Here is a 20,757-nt window from a genome sequence, read left to right as displayed (position 1 = left end):
GTGTCTTTATTCATTTCAGAGAAGTGATTAAATGGTACTTTAACTGGGGTCTGAACAGGAAATCCAAAAGTAATCTGCATAATGACGCTGAAGCTGAAGTCTTCTGGCATGGTATAGGTGGGGATTTCGATAGCTGCCTGTCATTAAACTGTATTCACATCAGTGATTCCAACATGTATGGTGATACTCAAGGAGCAGGGCTGTCAGAAATTCAGAAAATCGGGCCTCATAATGTTATTCCACTTTTTATTCTATCGGGATTGTCTTGAGACAACCTAGCACTCCAGGTAATGGTATTTTGCTGACTCAAGGATTGAATGGGATTTCAGTGGATGTCATGCTAAGGACAGCGGCTGCAGAAAGGGTCAGGAGGCTCTGCTACAGGTTGAGGTAGGTGAGAGAGGTGGGTTTAAGGTCTTCAGAGAGGAGCAATTGGTCTTAAAGGACAAGAGCAGTCTCTCCCCATACCCTCCTGTTCCTCTCAGTCTTCCTGGGGTCAGGACATTTTGCCCTGGAGCAGTCTTGTCTGATGAGACAGAATGTCACCTTCTCTACCACGCAGCCTTCTCCCCTTCCCAGGGGGACCCTGCTGGGTAAGTGCAGTTCCCACTGTGCAGAAGTGCAGAAAGGCACAGGCTAGGGTAGAGGTCCAGGAAGCAGAGATCAGGGGACCCTGATGCTACAGATAGTGGTGGAATGTGCTGCTCCCTTTTCATCTTCAGCCTTCCCTCAGGCTGCCCAGGGCAACAGTGCTGGTAGTAAAGCCTGGCAGAGGAAGGAAGAGAGCTTCCCCTCCTCTGATCCCCACTGGCAGGACAGCCTCGCTCCCTGCCACCATTTCTAAGCTTTGCTCTGAGCAAGCAGAGGGTGAGGTGCCAGGCGCGGCTCCGTGCCTCATATCATGCTGTGTTATCTCTGATATCCTGTCTCAGCACAGCAGTAAGTACATGTTTAATATGTAAAATCTAGGAATTAATTAAGCAATCACACTCCCACGACCTTACTGTAAAATTAAACATTTTCAATTAAATTATGTATTAAAGTCTTGCTGAACAGGGTCAATTTTCAGCCTTTGTAGAAACATCAGTGGCTTTTGGCTACCCTGAGAGCAAACCTGTTTGCTTTTTCCTATGTTTTTTATTTCTTCTGTTTCAAAAACACCAGCTTCCTTTAAGCTGTGCTTCACCTGCAGCCTACTTAAATGGCCTCTTTCCTCTTATTAAGACATGGAGCAGTTCCTACTCCTTCAGGGCTCCCAGATCACAAGGAGCGTCTATACATGGGAGAGAAAAAGTCAATGTGTTTAAACCACCCCAGAAAGTGATCGTGCCCAGGCTGAGAATGGTGAAATGGGTATTGCCTCAGCCATGGCCAGGTAACTGCAGGTGCAGTTACCCGGTACATTGTCTCTGACAGCAAAACCTAGCTTCATCACCATCGGAAAAACGTTATGTTGCAGCATCAGTCCCCAGGTCCACTCCATCCACATTTGTTTATCAAGTCCTTTGTGTAGGATCTAGCCTTGTAATACCTGTACTGTCTGCACTGCTCATCTCATGTTGAATCCTACCACCATTAGACTGGGTGTCAGCAATTTACCTATGCAGAAGAAATATGGAAACTAGGAGTTCAACTGCAGGTCTTGGGGATGGGGCTTTTCCTTTTCAGCTGCTCACCAGGATGCTGAAGCTCTGGGAGCTGTGTGCTTCCCAGTCATGCCAGTGGCTGTGACGGCAGGCTGGGTTGAGACATGACAATAACTGCAGGCTGCTTGTGCTGGACCTGTGCTGTACTGCCCCAGAGCTAGGAAGGCTGGTATGGCTGAGTCCAGCCTCAGCTCTACAGCTGGATATAGCCACCCCCTCCAGGCAGCTCTGGGAGGAGTTTTGTGAACTTAATGGGTGGGTGGGCTCGGGAAAAAGCTTTAGTCAACATTAGACAAAACTGTGTGGTTTTCCTGAAATGCACACCCTCCGGGGTCTGTGCTAGTAGTTACAGGGATGCCTGCACTCCTTTCTTCCCCTTGGTAATTTGTTATCACTGCCCCCTTTGATAAGAGCAGCTGTGCAAATACCAGGTGCATTGTGAGATGACTTTGCCGTCTCCTTGGGAAGTCAGAGCAAAGCAGCAGGACCCAGGGGACCACGGCACAGGTTCACAACAAGTCAAACTTCTCCAGCGCCAATGCCTTTTCCCCAGGCAGCTACCGTACCCCTCTCTCTGACCTAAGCAGCGACTTACACAGTGCTCAGGCAGCTCATGGACCCAAATACCAGTGGCACAGTGGCTCAGCAGCACTCCCACCCTTGGCAAAAGCCATGCCATCTCATGACTGCAGAAATTATCTGTTCCGAGAACAAACTCCAGCAACATGTCATGCTCTATGCCACAGCAAAAGCCAAGTGAGGACTGTGCACCACACTGACATTGTCATCAAGGGAGATATTCCTAGGTTGCACAATATTATGTGGTAATTAGTGTTCAGTGAGGAAATGAGTCAAGCTGTGACTTTTGGAGCTAAACATGAATAGTCAAAAACTAGAGGGCTTTTGCCAAATATAGTCTGATTATCATCTAAGAAAAATATGTTAGTAGTATGTGAGCCAACAATAAAGTACACTTTGTTTCTCTCAGTTATAAAATACATTCTCATGGTGCAAATAAATATGAAGCGCAAACACATGTTGTTTGAAATAACTTGAACAGCCTATAAACAAGGTGTACAGGCTCCCTCTATGGTCAGCTCTTGGATATCCAGGTCTTAGTGCTGTCCCATGACACAAAGCACTGGTGTGTCATAGACTCTTTGGCAGCTCAAATTTGCTTAAAATTTTTTTCATGGGCACCTCTCTCCCACTAGGATTCACACGAGATCAGGTGCTGTCTGGCCGCTCACAGTCAACCTCATCATGTGCTCAGCACTTTATGCGCTGGTTGATTTGATTGGCTCCTCATGCCACCACCAAGCCCCTAAAACTGAATAATGCAGGGTAAATCTATCCAGATATTTGCTAGGATCAGACCCTGCCTTCTTAGTGAGATAACATAATTTATGGACCATAGGACTGACAAGTTCCAGGATGGGCCATAGGAAAGGGGATGGGGAGTAGGACCTTCACACCAAGAAACTGGACAGGCTCACCCTGTCTCATGTACCTGTGCCTTGGTGAACAGTCAGTGAACCCCAGTGGGAATACAACTCCCTGTTGGTTTGGATGTTTCCAGCAATTCTTCACCACGTTTCTCTGAGAGTAGTATGTTCTACTCGGGTCCATGTTAGCACAGGATTATGGCAAAGAGCATCATACCCAAAGCTCCCTGTTTAACAGCTATGCTTTTGTTATATTCACCGGAAAAAGAAATGTGATTAGGCCCATACACCTAACCAAAATCATTACTAAATGGTGTGGATGAAAGAATGACTCACTAGAAGGAATTAAATGTGAAAGTTTACTCGTGCGGGAAGGCTTGTAAGAGGATATCCCAGCAAGTACCTGAATGGAAACATCTGTCTGAGGCACTTCTAGTAAACCATTTTAGCCCAAACCCTCAAACTGCTGAAAACTAGTATCTCTGAGGAGATCTCTGTATCATCTGTACCTCTGAAGATCTCTGTTAGATCTTTCTGCCTCAGTTTCTCAGTCTTCAGGAGTGATTTCACTAGAAGATGCTTTCAGATCTTTGAATTAGGACTATTTTTTGAGTGCAAAGAGCTATATATATGCTATCATTATGATTATACATTCTTTTAATGGAAGGATTAGACCTGTCTTCTATCTGTAATTCTTTTTAAGCAGTGTTTTAGGCTTCACTTTGCTCGTGTTTTTTTCCAGCCCTGTAGGTATACATCTAAAGCTCAGGAAGGTCAGAGTATGGGAATGCTTACCCAAGCTTTTGGAAGGCTGACACGTTTTAAAGCAGGCATGGTAATGCTTCACTACTGTGAACTGAAGGGATTACTGATTATATACAGAAAACCTGTCACAGCTGACATTATTCACAAACTTGCCACTGCAGGGCAATATGGGTCTTCTGTCAGAGACACAGATGCCCTCTGCTAATAGAGGTACTCTGGCTTTGTTTACTTTGCTTCTCTGTCTGCCTTACACATTATACACTGATTGATGTTGTGCTGCATCTGTGATAATAAATAAAATGAGCCGACCCATTTTTTATTGCTGGAGGCATCAGGTGTGGCATGGCTTACACCACCTGTATTACCCTCCCCACCAAGAGTCATCTTTTCCCTTCAGCCTAACAGACACAGGCTGCCCAGTGTTACCACCCCAAACATGCCTGGGTGTTGTAACGACTGTACTAAGAGGAATTGGGCAAAACAGTACTAGGGAGGGAAGATTAAGTAGGGTGGATATGGGACAGTGCTTGAGCCCATACACAGCCCTGTTTATTTCTCAATATGGATGAGTGGTCACTCCCACTGTAGGACAACATTTGGCTTACTGGCAATACAACAGAATACCCAAGTGACAATGCAGGTTTTACAAGAGACAGAACGTCAATCTGCCTCAAAAGCAGAGATAAAATTTTCTGCCAGCGCAACTGGCATATGAGCACAATACTCAAAACAGCCTTCCTTCTCACTCTCCCCAGCTTGAAACGGCACTAGACAGGATCAGGGAAGAGTGTAAAGCAGATTTCCGAGATATTTTATGCACTTCTTGTTGCACTTAATTAGATTTTATCTAAGTAGTCTGTGTGCAGTTGGATGCAAGGCTTAAAAGATGCTTGTACAGTGAGTAGCTAGAGCATTGGGAGGGGTGGGGGGCAATAGTCCATTCCCTCTTTCTGACATAAACCAGATGCAAAAAGATATAGATAAATAGTTTAGTTGTTAATGGTCAAAGGTCTGGTCTTTTCTTACCTGCGGAACGTGTTTATTGCGAAGTAGCAGTCCCATTTATGATTCATGATAGTTCCTAGATGTGCCAGCGACAGGGCTTGTTATTAATAACCCTTTAAAATATCACATTACTTATCACCTCTGTTTTCCTCCAAGGTTCATCGTGTAGTTTTGTGCTTCATAAAACTCAGAGAGGTCACCAAGTGCTCCTCAAGAGGAACTTAAACTCAGTCACAGCAGCCTCATCAGGGATTCCCTTCAGAAGCACTAAGCAAGCTACAAAGTTGTTACAGTCTGGCTTAGAAAGAGGTGTTATAAATGCTGTCTGCAGAAAGTTTGCAAGCATAGATGGTTTTTGCTCAAATCCACAGTTTTGATGTTCAGCTGCCCTGAATGTCTTCCAGTTCTCTATCATTGCTTACATTATTTGACACAAGTTAATTGTTTACAGGGCAGGCAAATAGGGAACATCATAAAAGGACTTTATGCAACCACAACTATGGAACATAAAATAAACCATCACTCTCAGTAAAAGAGGCTGCGAATGTCTCCATTGCTTAAGCACACATTTACACATTAGCATTGTGAGATGGAGCTGTGGTTTAGAGCAACCTCTGCACTTTGCCTCCCTAAGGCACAGGGGAGGAGGCAGAGGGCAAGGGGGACACTCTGAGGTCCTCAGGTGTAGGGCAGTCACTTGTGAACCCTGGAAAGTTCATTCTGGGCACCTCTGATTCAGAAGCACCAACTCGTATTGCATCAGCTGGTCTGCTCCCTATTTGAGGCATAACACCTTTCTCTAACTTTTAAGAGTCTAAAAGAAATCTGCCATGTTGTGTCTTCTCTGTGTTTTCTTCTTCTACATCACCAAAGCAGCATGCAAGTGGTCACTTATAACCAGTTTAATTTTGAGTACAAGCTTTTCCAGTTGTCTGTATATGAGGGAGAGGCCAACATTGATTTCATAGTATCTATGACCTCAGAAAATACTGGACAAAGGAATTATCGCCTACCCCATACTGTGCACTGATAGACTCTTAGTGACAGACCAAAATGACTGTAATCTAAGACATCAGCTTTTGTATTTCAAGCGTGTCATATACAAAATGTAATAACAACAGAGGCCAAAATGGGTGAGCCAAAGAGTGTTTAGAAATGGCATTTGAGAAACAAAGGTTGAGATGCATGGTTTGACAATTGACAAAGTTAATTATTTGTTTGTGAATTTTCAGCAAACACTTTGGCTGTTATTTAAACATGCAGTAAAGGATAAAGCCCTGGAAAGCAACTGAGATATTTTAGTGAATTCCAACATAGAAAGATGCCAACCCTGGATGACATTTTAGAGCAGATTGGAGAATTTAATTTCTTTCAGAAACAAGCCCTCTTTGTCTTATGCCAGCTTTCCATTACCTTTGTTCCCATTTACGTTGGGATTTTTTTCCTGGGATTCACCCCTGAGCATCATTGTCGCAGTCCTGGGGTGGTTGAGCTGAGCCGGGGATGCCACTGGACCCTGGAGGAGCAGCTGAATCACACGGTTCCAGAGTGGGGCAACCATGGAGCCAGTTTCAGCAGCCACTGCAGGAGGTACGAGGTGGATTGGAATGTGACAGGCATCAGCTGCACCGACCCCCTCAGCAGCCTTGTGGGCAACCAGAGCATCATCCCCCTTGGTCCCTGCCAGGATGGCTGGGTCTACAACTCCCCAGGAACCTCTCTCGTAACTGAGGTAAGATACAGCTTTTCCAGTAAAATCACTCTTTCCTGCACAGCTTGGAGCTAGAAGATGCTGAATTAGTAAAGTTCGGTTTTGATGCACAGTCTGAGCCTGACTGCTAATAAATAGTGGATATCAGGACTTGCTAGGGACTTAGAGTGAAGATTAATATGGATAAATAACAATAAATGATTGCTTTTCCTGGGAGGATAATACTGCAAGCTTGTCATCAATCACACAAATTCTATTCTCGTAATTCAGGTTAACACCCCATAGCCCAAACTGAGAAAGTGTACATTTGGGTGATAATCCAAACGTATACTCACTTCCAATGAAAAAGCAGAGGGCAGGGCTACATTCGAGAGATAATGAGTTAGCAGCAGTGTTCTTTTCTTCCAATTTACAGTATTTAAACCAAATAATTTAGAAAGTGAAAAAACATGCAAATTAGTACTAACAGTCCCGTGCAGAGACCTGAAACACAAGAAGAATCTCAAGAGAAATCTCCTCTACTTCTCCAGTCTCAAACCTGTATCAATACCTAAACCACGCCTAGTAGATGTTTCTGTAACCCATTCATAAAAAGCCTGTGATACTGGATACTTCACAGCTTCCTCAGGTAGGGTATTCACTTCTTGCTTCAGTATCATTACTGTTACAAAGCAGCTCTGCTTAACTTTCCTTTGGGAGAGGGGTTTGGGGCAGAGAAGAGTGCTCAGCCATCATCATTGCCAGCTGAGCCAGGGAAACAGATCTGAGCTGTTTGGTTAGTCCCGAAAAACTTCTCCAGCCTGGAAAGAGATTAAATAAGCAACCAAAGACATTCATATTTCTTTCTGGGTTGAAGTCTAGGTATCCCTGAACAAACAATTCCAGCTGTAGAGAAGTTAACACTAGTTTTAACTCCTCCCCTCATTGGGTGCAGGTTGGAAACCCATGCATTGTAAATCAAAAGCAAGTTATGTAGTACCGGTTCATGGCGGAGAAAAGTCAACCACTTTCTGGGCATTTTCACAGTGCTAATGAGGAGCGGGACAGCCATCCTGGCTCTCCTCTGGCAGGGCTTATGGCAGCCTCCACCACCTCTCACACCTGCTTTCATACAGTGGGATAATGCACAGTTAGAGCCAGGCCTTAGCATCTGGGAAAGAAGCAATGCTCCAAGGATCCTCCAAACTTCAAGCAGTTGTTGGCGGGGGAGAGGGTGAGGCTTTCTTGAACTTTATAATTTGTTCATTCAAAGTTTCTCTCCCTTTCCCTCTCTCCTTATGTGCCATGTTGTAATCATTTCCAAGGGTGTAACTTTTCTACAAAGCTTGGGAAAATCCCGACAGAATGTATTGCAGATGACAGTATAAGAGATTAGGCAATTTCTTTTCTGGAGCCCGTTTTCTAGTTGTGCATCTTTGGTTTCATTCCATTATCTCTTCTCAAAAAGCCATGGTTTGTGTTGAATGTTTCTGCTTTTCTGACTGTGGTTGCCCTTGCAGTTTAACCTGGTATGTGATGACTCCTGGAAGCTGGACCTCTTCCAGTCGTGTGTGAATGTTGGATTTTTTATTGGCTCCATAAGCATTGGCTACATAGCAGACAGGTAGGTAATAGGTGGACACGTGTGAGATGAACTGTTTCCTCTGATAATCCACTTTCTGCATATCACTGAACAACATTCATGATTCAAAGATGAAGTGAATGCACTTGAACCTTGATACAAAAAGCCCACTTGTCACTTACAAAGGAGTGGATGACAGTTCCTAAGCCCCAGCTTTCAAAGGCTGCTGTGATCCAGGAATCTACAGAAATGCCATAGTGTTGCTCCACATTTACAGCCTCTCGATAGCTTCACGGGGAATTTGCACTTTCACAAGTAGTCACAAGCTCGGAGTACGAGATTAATTTTAACTTATCCACCAAAAACTATTTGCTCATCTTCATGATAAATTTGTTTCAAATTCATTTTAACATTATCCAGGTGGCCATAAATCAATTGCAAAATCAGAGTGGTTTTCTCAAATATAGAAATAGAAGAAGTTCCTTCTTCCTAAATTTTATTTGGTCCCCTTCTTGTCAGCTAGCTCTGCACATAGCTGGATCTAGACTGTATTATCCCTCATCTCCTCTTTTCCATTACAATTGCCACTGTACCACAGATCTCCCCACAGTTGTTTTTTTTCTTTTCAAGTTATACTCTGAACAAATTCAATGCTTTGTAGCTGCTCTTCCTGTGAGTGTTTACCAAATTGTTCAGTAAAATGGTAAGAGAGGCTGAAACTGGGATTTGGAGAGGTAAGGGTAACACATAGTACACAATCTTACAGAGGTTTCCTTCTGTAGAGTCAGTCTGTGTTGGAGAAACAGGTTTTTTTCCTTGTATTCTGAGAGCATATGAGATCACTGACCAGCAGGGCAATACACATTTCCTCCTGTGTTGATCAGGCCCCAAAATCATCTCTGTTGGACAGATACTGCTACCGTTTCATTCTTTTAATTTTCCCCCTCCTCCAAGAGGGAATCTCTACAGGAAAGAGCACGATCATCCCCCACAGCACTTCTGCACTGTCACAAAATAAGGATGGGACTGTATTTGTCTTACTGGTCCATGCCCCAGGCAAATACATCATTGGTTAGGTTGAGTACATCGCTTTTGTGGGGAAAGTGGCTCCCAGAGTCCCAGCTAACCCCAGCCTGTTCCTTTACAAAGACAAACCTTCTTTGAAGCAGCTCACCTATGCACAGATTGGACAGACCACTTTCCAGTACTCAGTAAGCCATTACTTTACTGCCAGTGAATGAGACCATGTCAGAAGCTTTCTGCTTAAATGGATTTGTCATCAAAAGATAGCTATTTATCAAAGTAATTTTTTTCTGGTCGCATCTTGTGTGGAGCTACGCTTTTGGCAGGAAGCTCTATCAGGTGAAAGACATCAAATAACTACAGCAATACCACAAGGAACCTACATCTAGTCTTCAGTCATGGGCTGGAGTTCCCTTTTGAAGGACAAAGATTGACACACTTATACCAATTTTTGCTTTTCTTCAAGCACATGTTGAAAGATCTTGGTTTCTTTTTTGCATTGTAAACATATTCAGCCCCTCATCTTCTCTTTCCCTTAAACTCAGATTCTTGTTTTCTGGCCAGTCTTCTAGTGAATTTGAAAGTATTCCATCCTTTTTCCCAGAACCGATGCTTGGATAATGAAACATAACTCATGGGAGCAAAGGATTGGATATGCATCAGCTGCTCATTCAGGCTTGACAGGACACGAAACAGCAGCAAGCAGATACCATGACCATCAGAGGCACCACTCTTCAGATCACCTTTTCAGCACAGAGATGGATTAAGCAATAACGTTCACTAGCAAAGGCATTTCTTGGCAGTGTATGGCTGTGCGAGCTAATAGAAATCGGAGCTCTCAAACCCACAGCCAATTATATCTGAAATGCACTCTCTGTGTGTCAAAATATTGAAGGATCTTTTTACCAAGGCTTATTATCAAGCAAAAGTATGAAAAGGCATGAGGGAGTAGGATATCATTGCTGCTAAGATAACACACACACACGTCATAGCGTCAAGGATCTTTCTGCTGTTACGATCACTGACATCTTGCCCCAGTTCACTGCAGCCCTAGAGCACTGCAAGCACCCAAGAGCAATGCAAAATCCCATACACACAGAGATTTTCTTAGGTCAAAAACAATCCCAGAAGCCTCAAATTTAGTAGAGGGAATGGGGAAAAAGCCTACGAGTTTCGTGTTTCCTGAATTTGAGGTTCCCATCCTCTTCTTGTCACACAGCCTGAGTGAAGTTGGAGTACAAGTGTTCCCCTGCGTGAGATTGCTGCAACCTGCTGTACTCAGGACAACTTCTGCAAACGTTTTAGGTGCTTCAGGGGAGGTTTCATAAGCTCTTTCCAAATGTGCTTCTCTCTGAGGGATTAGGTCTACTCATTTATTTGATCATTCTCTGGGCACCCATCCAGGTGCTGAGTCTGACATTTGAGACTCATAGTTGTCTTGGAAATGGCACTCTTGTTTCCCTAGACAGCACCCAGGGTCAGTGCTAACGTGCAGAATTGCTCCTCTGTCATTCAGAGCTTGGGCACTAGGAAAGGGCCTTTGCAGGAGAGGCTCTCTTGGGCTGCACTTTGAGGCAAGTCAAAAATATCTTTATGTCAGGTTTATGACACAAGGGAGTTTTGAGTGATGGGATCTACTGATGCTGTTGCGGAGAAGAGAATACTTTTATTTTGGCTGGCTTTTATTTTCATTCTATTTTTGTTAGTGGGAATTGACCATTTAATGATTTTTATAAATCATACTTCTAACTGAATATATATCTCTGTCAGCATGAAAACAAATGTCTCTCCAGTGTTCCAGGAAGCTTGTTTCTTTTGGAAACAATTTATTTCTGAATACCCGTGAGTCATGGTGGTTCAAGGAAAGACAAATAACAGGGATGTACAAAGCTATATTCAAGAAGAGCTCAACAGCCAAGATTGGTGAGAAAATATGTAGACCACAGTTGTTGAGCAAGATCCCTATCAAAAAGCTATTGCAGCTTTGAAAGATAGGCTGAAGACCCATATCTGATCCTTTATTCAGTTCACTATCTAAGTCATTAACCAGAAGTAATCTTCAATCTGAAAACATAGGACAAGGAAGACCCCTGATCTTCCATTGAGATGAGAACTGTTGCAAAGGGAAGAGCAAATAAAGACTCCTACTCAAAACAAGCGGAGAAGAGGACAGGAGCCATTTCCAGCCTTCTTAAACCCTTTGGTTTGCCATACTACCTTGCCAGCAGCTGAGCCTGTTTTTTTCTATTTTCTTGTTTCCCTTTTCAGGTTTGGCCGCAGACTTTGCCTCCTGGTCACAGTCCTTATCAATATGGTCTCAGGGGTCCTCATGGCGTTTGCACCAAGCTACACCTGGACGATCATCTTCCGCCTGATACAGGGGCTGGTCAGCAAGGGGGCCTGGCTGACAGGCTATGTCCTCAGTTACGGCAGCTTGTAATTACACTTTCTGGGCAGGAACCCTCTGATTTAGCAGCAGGATTGGCCCTCACCACTGCCATCTAATTTTTTAAGGAACACTTGCAACAAGAGCAGACAGTGACACAATGACACTGCGCAATTCACGGCCAAACTCACCTCTTTGCTTAGATGCATGTATTTACGACCCAAGCTTGCATCACCTTGTAGACATAAATGGAATAATTAGGAGGCAGATCTGAAAACTAGGGAGCATTCATAGCTGGAGAGGCATGTGCCAAACTGAAGGACAAGGTCTAGGACAAGAACTAATTGAAAATGCTGCAAAGATATATGACACTTTTCCTGGAAAGGCAGCAAGTGGTGCTGTAAGAGATAACATTTGTGTTTCAGAGTCCTGGTGGTGAAACAATTTTTGATGCGCTGCTTCACATTTGTGGTAGGGGGAGATTCTGCTTCCAAGATATATGGGATTAGGGAGATGGGGACAAGCAAGTGCCAGTTGTCTATTTTATTTTGCCACTTAGACAGAGGGAGTGCGAGGAAGAAAGCAACCTTTGCCCTGTGTTGACAAGTGGGAACCTGACACCCTCAGAGGCATGGGTGAAGCCCCTAGCTACCAGTGGAGGAGGAAGGGTCAGGACTTACCTTGCGATTTACACCAGGGACCCAGATCTCCTCTGTTTTCCCACCCACACCCACACTTGCAAACCACAATGTAAGGGCACGGCTAAGCAGAGGGGCTCCTCATGGTTTCATTTGGTGGCAGGTATGTTCCCCTGACTATACAAACCAATTTATTTTTGCTCATATGACTTGTCCTTTCAGTTGCAGAAATTGTTGGCTCAAACTATCGGAGGGCAGTGGGCATCATTTACCAGCTTGCCTTCAGCTTGGGACTTCTTATCCTCACTGCCCTGGCTTACATACTTCCACACTGGAGGTGGCTCCAGCTCACAGTTTCACTGCCCAATGTCTTCTTTCTGCTCTGCTTTTGGTAAGTGCCTGTTCTTACAGCTCCCACCAACACCAAACCACACCTGGGGACTTTGGGTGAGAGCTGAAATTTCTCTGTAGGGACAGGCAGTAGCACCACATGTAGGATTTCCAAGATGACATCAGATAAGATCCGTTCCCTCTGACCAAGGGTTTAGCCTCAATCACCTCAGAGCAAGGGACTTTCTGCAATATCTTGTAATACTTCTGTTTGGAGTCCTTGCCACCCATCACAAAATGATAAATCACTATTTCTTTAACAATATTCAATCTACTATGAGAAGTGAGCTTTTCTAATCACTGATTAAAATGTGTGGGTTTTTTTTTTAATGCAATCAACAGACTTTTGTTGACTATTTGTAAAAAAATTGAGTGAGAATGCTCCTTAGAAAATTCCATAACCAGATCAGGGAACTGATTCAGGATACTTTTTTTCGTTTGGTCTCTTTTTCAAAGGTTATTTTTAATATGGAAGAGCTCAAGGATAAGTTTTACCACTGCTCTTTTTTATATCCACACACTATTAGCCATTTCTAAAATACGTCAAGAGAATTTATCCTAGAGTCATAGAATCATAGAATAGTGTGGGTTGGAAGGGACCTTAAAGATCATCTAGTTCCAACCCACTTGCCATAGATAGGGACACCTTCCACTGGACCAGGTTGCTCAAAGCCTCATCCAACCTGGCCTTGAACACCTCCAAGATGGAGCACTCATGGCTTCTCTGGGCAACCTGTTCCAGTGCCTCACCATTCGCACACTAAAAAATTTCTTGCTAATATCTAACCTAAATCTCCTCTCTTTTGGCTTAAAACCATTACCCCTCATCCTGTTGCTGCACTCCCTGATAAAGAGCCCCTCCCCAGCTTTCCTGTAGGAAAATTTATTTTCTCCAATTTATTCATCTGAGTAATGTTTCCAAGCTATAATCAACTTGGTTTAGCCTGCAAAACAAAAATTAAATATCAGGCTACGTTGTCATTCAGGTAGAGCACAAATCAGTGTAATCACTGACAGCCACAGCTACTGCTGAGTTCAGTATACACCATAGGATCCCAGCCTGAGAAACTTGGTTTCATTTTCATTTTCTGTGTGCCAGCAAGGTGCATTTTCCTTTCCCACAGCTCTCATGCTTATATGTGTTGCAGGTGTCTGCCTGAGTCTCCCAGGTGGCTAATAGCTCAAAAGCAAAATGACAAAGCTATGGAAGTCATTAAGCATATTGCCAAGGGGAATAAGAAGCAGCTGCCTCTCTCTTTCCAGGTGACTGCACTGCATTTGCTGAGTATATGCGAACCTCAGGGTAAATGGTGTTATGATTTTGGAATTGTTATGGGTTTAGAGTAGGGAGCAGATTGGTGATAAGGAGCACTGCAGTTCTCTACAGCAATGGCAAGGGAGTTTTCTGCTTTTTGGCTGCCTAGGATGCTTGCAAAGCACATTTCGGAAAAGATTTGCAAAAATAGCCAGTAGACAATAAAGTCTTCCTTTAAGCAGTATCAATCAACAATAAACTTATCAATTCTCACAACTGAAAATTCCAGAATATCCTTTGCCACAGCCTTATACACAAGGCTCCACAGGCATCAAGACTATTCATAAAAATTTTTTTGTTTCCTTTCCCTCGACCACTCTGGAGGAGTTATTTTACCCTCAGTTACTTAACAGGCAAATGAAAACCCTCATCCTCCTATTAATCCAAAGGAAAATATTTATTGCAGTGCTCACTGCCTTCTCTCCTGCCCACTGTAATCCCTTGTTCTTCTGTTGCTTGTGCTCCCAGAACCTCAGCTCTGAAGATGAAGATGGAGAAAAGCCAAAACCTTCATTTCTAGACCTGGTCAGGACAACTCAAATCAGAAAATACACGTGCATTTTGATGTACAGTTGGTAAGGAAAGGCTTTTTCACTCCAAATGGAGGTGTGTGTTTCAGTGGTCTAAATCATCAGCACTGATTTAAGGCTGCTTTGGTCCTGAGCAGCTGCAAATCTCAGTTCTTTGCAAAAACTATCTCCCAAAGGATTTGGCTCCATTTGTACCCTGTTCTCAACCAGGTTCACAAGCTCTGTCCTCTACCAAGGGCTCATCATGCACATGGGAATAGCCTCTGAAAACATGTATCTGGATTTCCTCTATTCTGCTCTTGTTGAGTTCCCAGCTGCCTTCATCCTCATGCTAACACTGGATCGCATTGGCCGTCGCTACCCCTGGGCTGCAGCAAATGTGATAGCAGGCAGTGCTTGCCTCGTTACAGCATTCGTCCCAGACAGTGAGTCATGCAAATCTTCTCTGTCAATGAATTCTGTTCCTGCCTCTTGGTTATTGCCCTGGAAAATGCAAAAACCTCTTTGTTAACCTGGCCCATGTTAGTGTTACGATTCATCGAATCATAGAATGGTTTGAGTTGGAAGGGACCTTAAAGATCATCTAATTCCACCCCATGGTCATGGGCAGGGACATCTCCCACTGAATCAGGCTGCCCAAGGCCTCATCCAAGGCTTTGAACACATCCAGGGATGGGGCAGCCACAGCTTCCCTGGGCAACCTGTGCCAGTGCCTCACCACTCTCACTGTGAAGAATTTCCTCCTAATGTCTGATCTAAATCTTCCCTTCTCCAATTTATAGACATTCCTCCCCTAGTCCTATCATTACATGCTTTTGTAAAAAGTCCCTCCCCAGCTGTCTTGTAGCCCCTTCAGGTGTTCGAAAGTCACTATAAGGTCTCCTGGGAGCCTTCTCCAGGCTGAACAAGCCCAACTCTCTCAGCCTGTCTTCCTATAGGAGGTGCTCCAGCCCTCTGATCATCCTTGTAGCCCTCCTCTGGACATGTTCCAGCAGCTTCATATCCTTCTTATGTTAAGGATTCCAGAACTGGACACAGTAGTCCAACTTCAATGAAAAAAACTCAAGGAAGACCAATACAATAAAAGTTTATGTATGTCCTAACATCGGCATTTATACTAGCTGATGAAGGGCTGGAAAAATGGGGTGAATCAAATTTTTTAAATGGCCTCAAATCAGATGGAAAGTGTGTAAAGGCTAGGTCATGACACATGCCATGTTAAGTCCATAATTTTTGTCTGGGCTAAAATTTGGATTTAAACACAGAATTCTGGGTTTTCATCCACAAATCCCCATGATTTCTTTTCTGAAAAGGAAAAATATATGGGCACATACAAGCACTTAAACGCCATCTGGGTACAGTAAGTTCTTTCTGCATCTACACATCAACAGTGCTGCTGCCATAAATATAGGATATTGAGCAACCACAGTGACAGGCACTTGGTCTTTGTTTAGCTAAGCGTTCTCTTCAGGGCTATAGTCTCAAAGCAATGTGTCCCTTAAGGACACCAAATGAAACTTTTTTTTTTTATTATTGGGGGTTTTTTTGTGGAATACAGCCAGACTGAAACCACTGATAGTGCCAGGTAACTATCAGTTCATGAGGGCACAAGGACGAAACCATAAAATGTTACAGGAAAATGTCATAGGCAAAAAACTCAAAATGTCCAGACAACGAAAAATAATTTTAGCAAGCAAGTGTGGAGTGCAGAGTCTATGGAAGGGACTGCTGGGCCTTGTTGGGGGAGCATAGGGATGGGAGTCCCACAGCCCCGCAACCGCTCCCTGTGCCAGGGCATGAGAAGCAGCAGTGCCCGGGTGAGCACCTTGCACAAGCACAGCTGGTGAAGATGTCTCTGCCAACCTGGCTCAGCCCATGGCTTAACACCCCACCAGGCTCGGTGTCAGCACCCACTAGCAGAGACAAGGTGTCTTGCTTAAGCTTTTGGTTAATGCATTGAATAACCCAAACTACTTTGTACCGTTGATTCCTCCTCCCTTGTCTTGAGTCTTGGTAATTCGAATCACAAGCTTGAATCACAAGCCAAAGGTACTATGAATTCTTTATTGAGTCATGTGTTGTCCATCCAACCACTCAGGACAATAAAATTACTGCTTCCTTAAACTAAATCTTTAAAGCTTTTTCACTTCAAGAGCAGAAAGAAACGTAGGTTTGTATTGCAAACTTAATGTGCACAATGTCTTTCCAGCTCTTTATTGGCTTAAAATGACTGCGGCTTGCTTGGGCAGGATGGGGATTACTATGTGCTATGAAATTCTTTGCATAGCAAATCCAGAGCTGTATCCAACATTTCTCAGGTAAGTGCACCATCTTCTGTTAGCTGGTAAAAGCACTGGGTGTTTCTCTGGGAGAGACCACAAGAGGCCGACTCAGGGCTGTGGATGCAGCCGATGAGCATGTGGCTCATGCATTGCCCTGAAAAAGGCATTTGCATGTATTAAATTCACCTTGCAAAGGAGGAGAAGAGCTGTTTGCAGTGCAGCAGAAGCCCACCACCTTCCCTGGACAAAGCTCTTACCCCATTTCTTAGCCCAGATTTGGGACAGCAGGTTTCTGAGGGGCATATATAAGGAACCTTTCCAGACACTCTCCAGGCTCTCCTTCCAGTGCATTCCAGTGAATCAGGAGAAGTCAAATGCTCATTAACATCTTTCCTCCAATATAAGGCTAGTCTTAATGTCTTGCCTTGTCTAATTCTTTCCCTCTACACTTATTTCATCTTGTGCCATTCCTCCATGGGAGAATGTTCTGCTTGTGCATGTTGATTATGGTCACCGTGAAAGGAGCTAGGTCTTTCTAAGCCCCAGGGTGTTGGCTCATTGGCCCATCTCTCCTCCCAACAGCTGCAAAACCCTTGGGCCGGGTGCTGACCTGCTCTTCATCCCCTGCTCTCAGCTGCTGCAGGTCCTACAGGGGCACTGGGGTGCATGAGGCATCTCTAGGCAGAGCCAGTGACATTGTGTGTGTTCCTGCTTTGTAGGAACCTGGGAGTCCTTGTCTGCTCAGCCATGTGTGACCTTGGTGGGATCATAACACCCTTCCTCGTGTACAGAGTAGCAGAGCTGTGGCACGAACTGCCCCTGGTCATCTTTGGTAAGAGCTGTGAGATGGGCTGGTTGGCCACAGCCTAAATGAATGAGTTTGGTGGTCTGTTTCTTGTCTTTTACAGAATATAAAGAGACATATATATGTGTGAGCACCTATACATGGAAGGCACAGCTTGGTAACTCTGTTTCATCTGCATGTTTGGAAGTTGTGCTAAAGTCACCTCTTAGCACGTTCTACACCAGAGGGGTCCTCACGTCTTTGGGAGAACTCTTCCACGCTTTGATTTCCTCCAGCTGATCCTTTCCCAAGGGAGAAACATCTTTTGTTCCTCCCCTCTTGTCTGAACATGGTTACAGGACTCGAGGTCCAAGCAGGATGGTCTCCTATCTCCCTACACAAAAGTCACACTCTACTACTTGCTGACATCTCAGGGGGCCCAGTCTGTCAAGGATCCCATGGGAAATTAGGATGGCAAAGCAACATGCCAGCCCTAACGTTAAGGGTGTTGTCCTAAAAAAGGGACTGCTTGAATGTCTTCTACTGCACACATGCCTGCATGAAGTGTCTGCCCTGAGTATGACCATAGCAGAGTCTAAACTAATCACGTGAAATTAGCCAGGTGGACTGGTAGCAAGGTTTTGTTCATGTACGAATCTAGCCAAATGTGAGATGCCAGCTAGCTAGTGTCATCCCAATTCCATGCCCATTGGGCAACCAGAGACAAACCCTGTTTGGTTTGCATTGTGTACATGAAGTGAGGGACCCAGACCACCTCTGAGTCTATGGCCCACGATGGCTTTCCAGGCCTCAGGTGTGCCTCAGAAACATCAGCAATTACTCTGAAAAATAAGAATCACATAGATAAAAAGCCAAGAGTTATCCTCTCTTTGAGGAATTCTTACTCAATTGTCAAGGTAGCTGTGTCTCAATGAGAATTAATTAGTGACTTGGAATTAAACTCTATCATGACAATCGCATTTTCTTTGTAATCCTTGTTCTGTGTTTGCAGCTGTGATTGGTTTAATCGATGGTGGCTTAGTTTTGCTTCTACCTGAGATGAAGGGAAAGACTTTGCCTGAGACCATTGAAGAAGCTGAAAATCTGCACAGGTATGACATTAAACATCCTCCTGCAGAGCAGAACAACTCTCCTCTATATCTACAAAATCTGCAAAAAAATAAAAACACAACAGTCGTTGTACATCTCCGAGGATCTGTTGGGTTTTGTTGTAGATGTATAAATACAGTGGCTGACTGGTGGGTAATTCATCCCCAGGAGCAATATCGGGCTCTGTGCTCTCCTGTGTGATCTGACCAGAACTATCTTTCATGGGTACCAGACAGTAAGAGAAAGCATGGAACGCAGTTTCACAGGCCATCTGAAAGGCATCAGTCTGGGCTTCTCTTACTCCTCAGGCAAAGCGTACAGCCACTCTGCGTGGAAGTGTGTCTGTCAGCATGGAGAAACGTCCTGCCTGCCGTGGCTGGTAACCATAGGTGGCTTTCAAGCAGGAGACAGCAACAGGACTGCAATAAGGGCATGGCAAATCTCCAATTTACTCATCATTCTGCTGCTCTTCAAAATAATCTAACCTCATTTGAAAAATTACCACTGATGAAACATCAATTGAAACTAGTTTTCAGTTAATGTAAGCATATGATTTTTTTAGTGGATCATGCTGTTATCTACCAGGAACATCATCTGCCTTTTTCCCTGTCCTTCTGCAGGCAAGAGAGAAGCAAAGAAAAAACGGTTTATCTTCACGTTCTGACTTCTGAAGCTGCCCCCAAGTAAGGATCCATCTTGCCCCAGATCTGCTTTTGTTGAGGCAGGGAGGCAGGAGTGGGCCAGCAGAACAGCTATACCAAGCTCTGTCACCAACAACACATGCAGGGGACGAGTCAGGCCAACACAGTGATCTTTTCCCCATTGTACTCTCCCAGCTGCCAGTATTCTGCATCTTGGGGGCTTCCTGAGCTGGAGGTGATCTGCTCACACTCCTGCTTCAGTCCTTTGTGGACTGTCCTTCCACAAATTTTTCTATTTGCCTGCTGAACACATTCATGCTTCTGGTGTCCCAGGGCATCTAGCAGAAGCTACTTGTACAGTGTGAGGAGAAAATTCATGAAGGAACAGTGTCTTTTGTATGTTACAAAACTAAAAATAAAATGAGCTCGTTTCTGTAGTAAGTGTATGCATGAGCCCAACTCATCTCCTCCAAGCTACACCTGATTCTGCATGAAAGCAAGCATGTAGACAGTAACTGATTTACTGTCACGGTTACCCCTATACACCTTTAAATCTTAGTACTGTCAGTTCATCTATGGCTTCTGATGCCCAGCAGGTCAGCTTTGTGAGAGAGCTCCTGCTGCCCATCAATCAGCCCTGCCACGACAGAGGTGCTTTGGGAGCCCAGGGCATCCCAAAGTCCCTTATCTCTCTGTTTACTTCTCTTCCTCCAGATAAATAAGTACAAAAAATAAGCACTTCTTAAGCCCAGACTGGGTTTTAAGCTTCGGTATCTCAGCATTTGACTGTTACGCAAGCTGGAAAATTAAAAAGAAGGCAAATACAAGATGGAGGCAGCAAAACCTCAAGGTATGGAGGGGCTGCATGCAACTACAACATCATTAGGGATCAGTGACAAGAAGGGAGGAGAAAGCCCCATCACAGACACCCACTGGGAGTGGCATGAACAATAACTGAATATCATGCGCTGTACATTAAAGCATATTCATGTTTGTGTTTATGCATGAGTGTTTCCCTAACATCATGAATTTTGTTTTTTGCAGGGCCAAACTCCAGAACAGCTGTAAGGAATAACGACTGAGGCCAGGGAGGGTATGGGGAGTAGGGGTGGATGGAAGTAAGATGAGCCAAAAAAAGGATATGGCTTTCTAAAGAGATCTCCCTTAGCAACATGCCAGAAAATCACCGCTATAGTGTTTTTGAAAGTTGAAGGGTCAGAGAATATTTTGGGTTGGAAGAGACCATAAAGATCACCTATTTCCAACCCCACTTCCATGGGCAGGGACACGTCCCACTAGCTGGGGGCCCTCTCCACAGCACTAAGGAAGCATTTAAAATTTGATTCACATCATGTTCAGCAACATGTGTAGATTCTCTGGATTTAGAGTTATCTCCTGATCAGTCCTGTTCTGGAAAATGCCCAATTTCTTCATACTTTAAAAAGTCTACAGAATGTGGGATGACATGGGGCCACACAGTAGGGATGGGATTGAAGCAAGTTGCAAATACAATCTAGCACATGAA

General features: G+C 44.2%; 1 protein-coding gene across 1 annotated transcript; it reads left to right on the top strand.

The window, feature by feature from the left end:
* The first annotated feature begins 6,145 nt into the window (after nucleotides 1–6,145).
* LOC104056485 (solute carrier family 22 member 2) lies at nucleotides 6,146–20,165 on the top strand. The gene is made up of 12 exons (XM_054064025.1): nucleotides 6,146–6,593; nucleotides 8,072–8,175; nucleotides 11,425–11,579; nucleotides 12,403–12,571; nucleotides 13,719–13,833; nucleotides 14,354–14,460; nucleotides 14,626–14,840; nucleotides 16,625–16,733; nucleotides 17,417–17,529; nucleotides 18,494–18,593; nucleotides 19,212–19,274; nucleotides 19,947–20,165. The coding sequence occupies exons 1-12, from the start codon at nucleotides 6,183–6,185 to the stop codon at nucleotides 19,948–19,950; spliced, it is 1,665 nt and encodes a 554-aa protein (XP_053920000.1). The 5' UTR covers nucleotides 6,146–6,182; the 3' UTR covers nucleotides 19,951–20,165.
* Nucleotides 20,166–20,757: the final 592 nt, after the last annotated feature.

The sequence above is a fragment of the Cuculus canorus genome, chromosome 3, assembly GCF_017976375.1.
Source record: "Cuculus canorus isolate bCucCan1 chromosome 3, bCucCan1.pri, whole genome shotgun sequence".
Classification (NCBI taxonomy): Eukaryota; Metazoa; Chordata; class Aves; order Cuculiformes; family Cuculidae; genus Cuculus; species Cuculus canorus.
Note: the sequence above shows the minus strand (reverse complement) of the source record. Positions and strands in the feature narration are given on the sequence as shown.